This window comes from Solanum lycopersicum, chromosome 10 (assembly GCF_036512215.1).
Source record: "Solanum lycopersicum chromosome 10, SLM_r2.1".
Classification (NCBI taxonomy): Eukaryota; Viridiplantae; Streptophyta; class Magnoliopsida; order Solanales; family Solanaceae; genus Solanum; species Solanum lycopersicum.
The window spans coordinates 41,259,804-41,269,594 of record NC_090809.1 but is presented as its reverse complement, the minus strand read 5'-3'; the positions used below and the strand labels follow the sequence as shown (position 1 = coordinate 41,269,594).

The following is a 9,791-nucleotide window of genomic DNA, read 5'->3' as shown; positions in this document are numbered from 1 at the left end:
AAACTTGAGTCACCTACACCTAATTTTAAAACTTTTCTATCATCCTTAATTCATTGTCCCTTTTCGTAATTTCATAATTTTTGTGTTCTAAGGATATCAAACTATTTCTCATTCCATTGTGTGGTTAGTGATTTCAAATATTAACGTTTTCTACGTTTGCTTGGGAAAGCAGACTAGGATTTGATAAAAATAGTGAGCAAGAACGATCATGGTGCTAACCCTCACTTAATACATTTTTTTAGGAATAAGTTAAATTCCGTTGGCATATATCAATTATGAACTCATGGCTCTTATCTAAATAACAAAGAAATATTATGAACTATCCCCTGAGCGACTCTAATCTATTGAGATATGGCCCTTCCGCTCGACATTGTCAGATCGTTAAGGCTGCCTTTAGTCCCAGCTTAGCTTGTAGGCAATCTACTCCACCCAAGGAATCCTTTGCTGGTTATATTGTCTTTTGGTGAAACACATCTACAGGTAGAGTAAGTGCACCTATTTTCAAGTCAATACAGCCGTTGGTAACCTTCTTTATCATTTCTTTCCCTACTACTGCTTCTAAAAGAAGATTTGTGGTTGAGAGAGCAACTTCTTTTCATGTCTCGTCTTCTTTTCCAAGTCGATACAGAAGTATAAAATTCAGGGAAAAGGAAGCAAAACAGAACCAACAATATGAGAGCCACACAAAGAAACATGACATTGTGGAATCCGTCCTTCAGCTCAGGCTCGTTTTGATTGGTCCACGGAACCCCTCCCACGTTCATCCCAAAAACTGTGATAAACCAAACCATGTAAGTTATCTAAAACATGCTATGCAAATGTAAAGATTCAAAACGGAAGTTCTACAAGAAGCTATTTTCACGATTTGAACCAATGATATCCTGGTCATATATATATTGCGCTAAGGCTCCATATTTTATGAAAAATAAAAAGGTTTCTTAAGAAATTTCACCTCCAGTTACAACAGACAAGGGGAGAAACATGATGGAGAGGAAAGAAAGATTGTATAGTTTTCCAGTAATTTGGTCAGCCTGCCAGCTTTCAAGACCAGCCTGAATTCCTGTGACACGATTCGCTATAAACCCAACACTTTCCTTTAGACTCTTGAGTTGACCAATTAGCTCTTCAAGGGTGTTGATGTCATCACTGGCAAACCAATCTTTTGAACAACACTTCTCCTTTACTCTTGGAATTACTTGCTCCCCATACGCAATCACCTGCATTAAAAGTAACTAATAACAAATGAAACATATGCCTAGAGTCTTGAGCATATCGAGTATCTGTTTCAACAGAAATCACATGTCTCTTCATCCGAGCAACTCCCTCACGTCTCTTCATCACTTGATATGGTATTGATAGGAATAAGGAATTACGTACCTGGAGGAGGCGCTGTGAGTCAAGATGCACCTTTGGAAATCTTCTATCCTCCAACATTTGTTGCTTTAAGGCAAAACAACCTGCAATGAATACAGAGAAATCATTCGTTTGAATCATCTATAACAAACTCCAACTAACTTTTGAAAATAAAACATGTATAACAGAATGTACCTTTGTCTAATTCCAATTCTACAGAATCCAACTCAATCTCTAGCTTTGTCACAATATCTTGAACATGATCCACATGCCTATCTAAAACGTGAATAACAAGATTCGACACAGATTTAGGCACAGGATTGTCAGCCTCTTCAAAATGATTCTTGGTCAGCAGAAAATCGAGAACATGTTCCCTGATCACAGTTCTACCCCTTCCCCTTTGTTCACCATTACTTGGACTATCCACAATAGGAATCTCTGACAAAAGAGACTCCTTTACTGGGGAAAACCCCAATCTTGGAACGCGACCTAATGACACAGTGATCACCAAATTCTCGGTAACTCTTGCAGCAATTCTAAATGTAAAGTTGCTGGATGCAGGGCCAGGTGAATTAACTCGAAAAACTAGAGCACCATTAACATGCGCGCAAAAGGGTCCATTGCTAACTAGTGATAGAATGTCTTGGAGATTCAGAGGTGGACAGAGTACATCGATAAGATACCGTGCAGATTGTGAGAGTTTCTGGTTCCACTTTGGAAGTTCAACATGATACCAACAAAATTCTTTATCTCTTCCCTCTGATAAATCCCATTCCTTGTCGAAATAATTCCCTTCTCCGTCAAACATATACGCCTTTCGCCTTACACCACCAGAATAATTGTATGAGTTGTCCGGATTATGTGTTTGTGAGGTGAATTCTCTATCTCTTTCCTCTCCCTCTACGATTAGTTCTTCGTGAGTAAGCTCCATGCAGGGGAGGACTCAAAATTTTTACAAAAAGATTTGAATCTTGTGACCTAAAAGAATTTCCGAGTCACTTGAAATGCCTCCATTTTCTGTTCTTGGCAAGGAAGCTCTATCTCCCTAGCTAGCTAACTCGTATACACCAAACACAAAAATTATACAATAAAGTCCAAACAAGTACATACATATAGTTGTTCAATCTTGATATATTTTTAACAAGAAGAAATTTCTCAGTTTTAATATTAGAAATGCGAAGCATTTCACCAAAAAATCAATTCGTCCCTAAAATAACTACCAAAAACTTATATAATCCCACATTTTTATGAAATCTGTTAGTGCCCTCCGGTCCATTTTATTACACCATGTTCATCAATGCAATGTGCAAGCCTTGAAAAAGAATAGTATTAACAAAGAAAGCTTGAATCGACAGGCCAAGAGAGAGAGAGAGATTGATGAAGGAAAAAGCTATGGACCTCTAATGAATAGAGCATATATAGCAGTCTCACTTCCATTCATATTATGTTTGTTAACGTAACAAAAAGATCGGAACTACACTCATTCAATAGTCAATCTCAATAAAAATGTTTTGTTATAATTCTAATATGCTCTCCAAAGTTATGATTCATCCAATAATATTCTTAGAGATTTTTACTTATACAGCCGTTCATCATAATCATAGTAAGGAATATTTATTTTTTGTATGTCCTCAAGCCGCTGTAATTAGTTTGGCCGGAACAACGAGATGTATTACAACATTTTTACATCAAAATAATAGCCTACAAATATATATTTTTGCATATTAATTTATAATAGTATACATATTTATACATAATTTTTTTTATATATATATTTGAGCAACAAGTATAATTAGTTTTTATTGACAGGATAATGTGTAATATAACTTTTACTTTTATTTTCATATAAAAATTCATATTACTGCTAGAGTAACATTACATTTACCGTCATTTTTTCTTAATATAAAATTCATAACCCACTTTTCACTTACCCGCCCAAATAGTCCATCACATATGAGTTGAAAGATTAATTTTAAATATGGTTAATATTTGGGGCCGAAGTCATGTGCAGACCCTTAAAGTTGTCTGTATATTTCATATAGACACCTCAATTATGCCTATAACCTATTGAACACCTAAGCAGTTCAAAAAGTATTCCTATTAAACACAAATGTTGATGTGGCAAAAAATATGTTTTTCACTTCAACTAAGCGCGTGAAATTTTTTTAAATATTATTTTATTTTAATTTTTTCAAAAAAAAAATTGATACTTTTTGCCGCTTGGCATTTAAATAGTTTATTTATTTTAAAATATAATTTAAACTTAATATCAATTGTTAAAAAAAAAAAAAAAAGCACCCACCCCACCCCTTTCAAATTGGCTTTTTCACCAAAGAGAAGAAGACCTGCACATTGTCCCCCCCCCCCCCCCCCCAATTCTATCTCTTTTTAATATTTATTAAAAACAATAAAAATTGAATTGACTAAGTGAATTTGAAGGGAAAAAGAAGAGAGAACATAAAATCGAAAAAATTAGCCAATCGACGTCTATCTGAGTCACCTTTGAACAAATATTATCATTTAAATTAAAATGTGAACCCATTAAAATTATCAAAAATAATATCAAATTGTTTCAATAAAAATAATTTAGGCCCTCTCAATTAATCTTTTCTATCGATTTCAAGAAAATTGAAAGACTCTCTTTCTTTATCACTCTTGTATCAATCGTTGAATATTTTTTTCACTCACGTATTAGGAATAAAAAATAACTATAGAAGCAATTAACAAATATATTGAATTTTATCATTTGAGAAAGAAAATCTTGTTGGAAAGAATATGAAAATGAATAGGGATTCGGTAGGGTTGGACTTCTCATTTATTTATTTTTTAAAAATAGATGGAAAATTTATTTAAAATAATATTCATTTTTTTAAAACATAAATTCTTTTTTTTCTATAGTTGTTGGACCTTACGCCACATGTTATCTTTTAATTTATCATTTTGTCACATTACACACACTTTATTTTTTTAACTTATTATCGAAAAATGTCTAATAGGAACAAATATGAATAGATAAAAAAGTGTTGAAGAGGTAATAGTCTTAGTTGAGGTGTCTAAGTAAATTATGCGGACAATTTTAAGGGGCCACAGATAACTTAAACCTAATGTTTGGGCATATTTTACCCATTAGTTAAAATATGTGTATATTATGGGTAAACTACGGGTCATATATGGTATTGCAAGTTTTCTTCAAATTTTCAATGAACCTTCTGTTAACAAGTTTTAGAAGCGATTTTCAAAACTTTCATATATGGGTCCCTATTAATATTTCAACTCTCGACCCCTACCCTCACCCCGCCCTAAAAAATTTAAAATTCATTTAAAAAAATATTTTTTCACCCCTACCCTCGACCCCCCAAACCCCCACCCCACCCCCACCCCCCAAAAAAATAATAATTTAAGTTTGTTTTTAAAAAATGTTTTCAACTTCTAAAGTCCCCCCCCCCCCCCCAAATCAACCCCCCACCTCCTCTACCAACCCCCACTCAAAAAAAAATTAAGTTTGTTTTAAAAAAATATTTTCAACTTCAAATATTTATTTTTTCTCTATCCTGGACCCCCTCTCCCCGCCATCGTCCCCCTAACCCTACCCCCTACCAACCCCCAACCCCTACCATCCCCCTACCCCCACTCTTCAAAAGTATTAAGTTTATTTTAAAAAATTATTTTTAACTTCAAATAATTTTTTTTCATCCTACCCTGAATCCCCCTCCCCCCGTTAACCCCCTATCAGCGCCCCCTCCCCCAACCCCAACCCCCTTTTTTAAAAAAACTTTTTTATTTTACTTTTGTAATAAAATAAAACTAAATGAAGCATTTTCAACAAATTTCATTTAAAAAAAGACTAAAATATTTTCTCCATATTGATTTCTTAGGTAAAAAACTATTTATTCATGAAATATGGGTAAAATATAGGTAAACTACTATTTTACCCAATCCATTTGTTATCCAACCCATTTTTATCCATTATCAAATATGGGCGGGTTGAATGATTACCTATTTTATGTTTACCCATTTTCAACCCACTCACATTTAACTCAACCCGCTAATTTGCCACCACTATTGAAGATCATTTGTTTGTGAGGAAACTGATGATGAAGAGCAGGAGTAACAATAACTAAGTAGGAAATTAATGCAACTAAATTAGCAAATCTTATTTGATCTTTTAAAATCGGTTATGCCAATTATTGTTAAATAATCTACTTCTTTTCATCTTCTCTTACCTAGGTGTTCTTAATGGGGTAAATATCTCAAAAGGTCACTTAAATATATAAAATTATTTGAAAAAGTCATGCAACTTGGTTTTATATCAATTAAATCACTTAATTTATAGATTTTCTTTTATAAAATCACTCAACTTCAATTATGTTTCTAGAAAATCATTGTAACTAAAAAATTGAAAGATTAATAGCAAAACTAGCCTTCAAATTTAGTTTGATAATACTTACTATTGTAGTTTAATATTATGCTTATTTCTCTTATTTTATTTTAACTTTAGTAATTGTCCTATCTTAAATAATATCAAAACATTAATTATACTTGGCTCACTATTGCAGAACCATCATCTTCTTCATCTTCTTCATATTTGAATGAAGGAAGATCTGAAAGATCTGTAAAAGATAGAGAAAAAACAACACACAGAAAGCTTCAAGTTTCAAACAAGAAAAATGCTTCCCCGACCAAATCAAAACATAAATATGAAATTAATGTGGAAGAATCAGAGCCTTTGATCAGAGATACAAAGATGGAATCATGACCATTGGATCAAAAGTCACCTGTACAAAAAAAGGAACCTTCTAAGAAGCTCCGCTCACGTGATAAGCATGTCAGGGAATAATTTTGTTATTTTTGTACAAATTAAAGGAGGACATGTGTATGATTGGTTATTTTATTTTATTTATTTTTTATTTAATTTTAGTAGTAAATGCTTGTATATATATAGAGTTTTGAATGGAATACAAGATATCAGAAATTTTCCCAATCTTCTTTGTTCAATCCTTTCATGGTATCAGAGCAATAGCTCGATCCAATTCATCTTTCAACCTTCCTTAATTTACCAGCAAGATGGGAGAAAACATCCCTCAATTGGTCACGACTTCTCAAGTGAATGTTAACACCAATCTCAACACCACACACAACAACAATCACCCTCATTTCCTTGCTCATTCTGATTCACCAGGAATGACCATTGTCAATTCAATCTTTAATGGAAGAGGATTTCCAGGCTGGAGAAGAGGAGTTCTGATACCATTATCTGTTAAAAAAGAAACTAGGTTTAATTAATGGAACATGTAAAGCACCAGATTTGAATGCAGTAGATTATGAACAATGGAGTTGCTTCAATGATATGGTGATATCATGACTGCTTAATTCACTATCAAAAGACATTGGGGACATTGTTATCTATTCCAATACAGCAAAGGAGTTATGGGATAGCTTGGAGCACACATTTGGTAGATCTAATGGTGCTTACAAAAAGAACTCTCAGGTCTTGTTCAAGATAACAGTGACATAGCAGGATATTTTACCAGAATCAAACGACTATGAGATGAACTGGATTCTCTCAATCACACTATATCTTGTACTTGTGTATGTGCATGTGAAAGGAAGAATAGATTAGTGAAGTTCATAGAAGATCAGAAGTTGATCCAGTTTCTAATGGGTCTCAATGATGTGTAAACACAAGCAAGAGGAAACATCTTAATGATGAATCCTTTGCCAACTATTGATCATGCTTACTCCCTGTTACTCCAGGATGAGAATCAAAGGGAAGTGTATGTCAATTCAACTTTGACTGCTGACTCTGCAGATTTCATGGCAACATCTCAAGGAAGATTTAATCAAAAAACTGGAAATCAGGGAATGAGAAATAGAAATACAACACAGAAGTTTGCAATTAACAACAATCAAATAAATGGAAAAGGAGCAGTAAGGGGAAAAGTAAGAGGAACCAAGTATGATCCTAATGTCACTTGTACTTATTATGGAAAGACAGGACATGTTGAATTAAATTGATTTAGACTCATAGGATTTCCTGATGATCTTGAATTCACCAAGTCTAAGTTCTATCCAAGCAAAGCAAATGGGGCAATTTGCAGGTATTGAAACTGAAGGAGTTCACAATTCACATAAGGAAGCTATTAGAAGCAATCTTAATCCTGGAAATAGTTCTAATCATGAAAACAATTTTGGTCAGTATCTTAACAAGGACCAGTATGCTAATTTGGTTGAACAGGTAGCTAAAGATATCAAAGTGAGGCAGGGAAGTAACTTTGCAACTGGATTCAATGCAGGAGCAATTGCTGGTACAATTTTACAGTACTTTGGTTCATGTTTCTCAGTTTTCAATTCCAGCACCTGGATCATTGATTCAGGTGCTTCAAAATATATGTGTTTTGATTCCAAATCTTTCACTTCTCTGATTCCTCTTCCTGCACCTATGACTATCACTTTACCTAACTCTTTCAGGATAATTGTGACTCATACAGGAAGTGTCCCCATTTTGCCCAAGATAACTCTCAATAATGTGCTCCATGTTCCTATCTTTAAGTACAATTTACTGTCTGTTCATAAATTGTGTAGTCAATATAATTGTCATATGTTACTAACAGCTAGTGGATGTATCTTACAGGACCCTTCAATGAGGATCACTCAAGCTTTTGGTGAGGTGAAAGAAGGACTGTATCTCATGCAACCCACTAGTACTAGGTCTGAAGTTTTGTTCCAAAACAATGTAGTTTCTTTTCAAAAAGGAAGAACTTCCATTCCTCAATCAAATTCAGTTTCTTTACTAGTTTCTACAAATGTACTATGAATCTTTGGCATGTAAGGTTGGGCCATGTGCCTTATTCAGTGATGAAAATTCTTACTTTCATACAATCTTCTTTCAATTCTGATCATGTTATGATGTGTGTCCTAAAGCAAGGCAAACTAGATTGCCTTTTCCAGTCAGTAAAATTCATTCCTGATTTAATTCATATTGATACATAGGGTCCATATAAATCATGCACTTATGATGGATACAGATATTTCCTCACTATAGTAGATGATTATAGTAGAGGTACTTGGGTGTTTTTTGTTAAGTTCTAAATGAAATGATTTTCCTATCCTTATAGAGTTTCTAATCATGATTGAAAGACAGTTTGGTAGAAAAGTCAAGTTCATAAGGTCTGACAATGCTTTAAAATTAGGGAAAGGGATTCAAGAAGGTCTATACCTAATATCACAGGGAATTCTACAGCAAACATCATGTGTAGGAACTCCACAACAAAATGGAGTACTAGAACGAAAGCATAGACATTTTCTAGAACTTGCAAGAGCTCTTATGTTTCAATCTCATTTGCCTATTTCCTATTGGGGTGACAGTATCTTGACAACAACACACATCATCAATAGATGACCTTCTAGGGTACTCAAAGGAAAGACTCCTTATGAGGTTCTTTTTGGGAAGGAACCATCTTATCACAACCTAAAGTGTTTTGGATGTCTTTGTTATGCATCACTCTTTCCCAAAACAGAGCTAAGTTCGAACCTAGGGGTGCAACTTGTGTGTTTTTGGGATACCCTCTAGGAAAGAAAGGTTACAAGTTGGTTGACCTAAAAACAAAAAGAGTTTTTGTCTCAAGAGATGTTCATTTTTTTGAAAATCAATTCCCTTTTGCCTCTCAATCACCCACTTCTCCACCATTTTTTCCAAATTCCCATTCTGATTTATGTGATCCTCAATCTATGACTTCTTCTCCAGATATTCCAAAAGCCACAAATTCCTCCATTTCAATGAATACAGGATCTCATTTGCAAGGGTATCCTCCTCTTGTATCTCATACTTCTCCTAATCCTTCTATTGTTCCAAATGAACCCACCAGGAAGTCCACTAGGATTGTCATCGACTAGGGTATCTTTCTGACTATGTATGTAACAACATATATCTCACTGGCCTTACCAATGCTCGTTTTGTCCATCCACCTATACCCACTGCCAATTCTTTTGGCTCTTTATCACTTCACAATCAACATGTTTTTCTTTCTATTTCTAATATAACTGAGCCTAAAAATTTTAGTCAAGCCTCTCCTCACCATGGGTGGATCTTTTCGATGAATGAGGAACTGGCTGCTCTTGACTATAATCACACTTGGGACTTGGTAGAGTTGCCCCCTGATAAGAAACCTCTACCTTGTAAGTGGATTTACAAGGTTAAGCATAAATCTGATGGTACACTAGAGAGGCTGAAGGCCAGACTAGTCGTAAGAGGGGATGTTCAAAGAGAAAGAGTGGATTTTACTGAGACATTCTCACCAGTGGTCAAGAGTGACCACCAGTAGATGTCTCCTCACTGTTGCTATTAAGAAAGGGTGGTTTGTACATCAGTTGGATGTAAGTAATGCATTTTTACATGGGGACTTACAAGAAGAAGTGTACATGAAGCTCCCTACTGGTAT

The 9,791-nt window shown here is 34.5% G+C and overlaps 1 protein-coding gene across 1 annotated transcript; it reads right to left on the bottom strand.

Moving 5' to 3' along the window:
* Positions 1 to 206: 206 nt before the first annotated feature.
* On the bottom strand, positions 207 to 3,638 carry LOC101264769 (uncharacterized). The gene is made up of 4 exons (XM_004248737.5): positions 1,549 to 3,638; positions 1,378 to 1,457; positions 953 to 1,217; positions 207 to 772 (listed from the first exon to the last, which is right to left on the bottom strand). The coding sequence occupies exons 1-4, from the start codon at positions 2,282 to 2,284 to the stop codon at positions 507 to 509; spliced, it is 1,347 nt and encodes a 448-aa protein (XP_004248785.1). The 5' UTR covers positions 2,285 to 3,638; the 3' UTR covers positions 207 to 506.
* Positions 3,639 to 9,791: the final 6,153 nt, after the last annotated feature.

Coding starts and splice junctions, on each gene's coding strand:
- LOC101264769 (XM_004248737.5), bottom strand. CDS start 2,284: ATGGAGCTTACTCACGAAGAACTAATCGTAGAGGGAGAGGAAAGAGAT. Junction 1,218..1,377: donor ACTCACAGCGCCTCCTCCAG/GTACGTAATTCC, acceptor CTTTTAATGCAG/GTGATTGCGTATGGGGAGCA. Junction 773..952: donor CTTGTCTGTTGTAACTGGAG/GTGAAATTTCTT, acceptor GGTTTATCACAG/TTTTTGGGATGAACGTGGGA.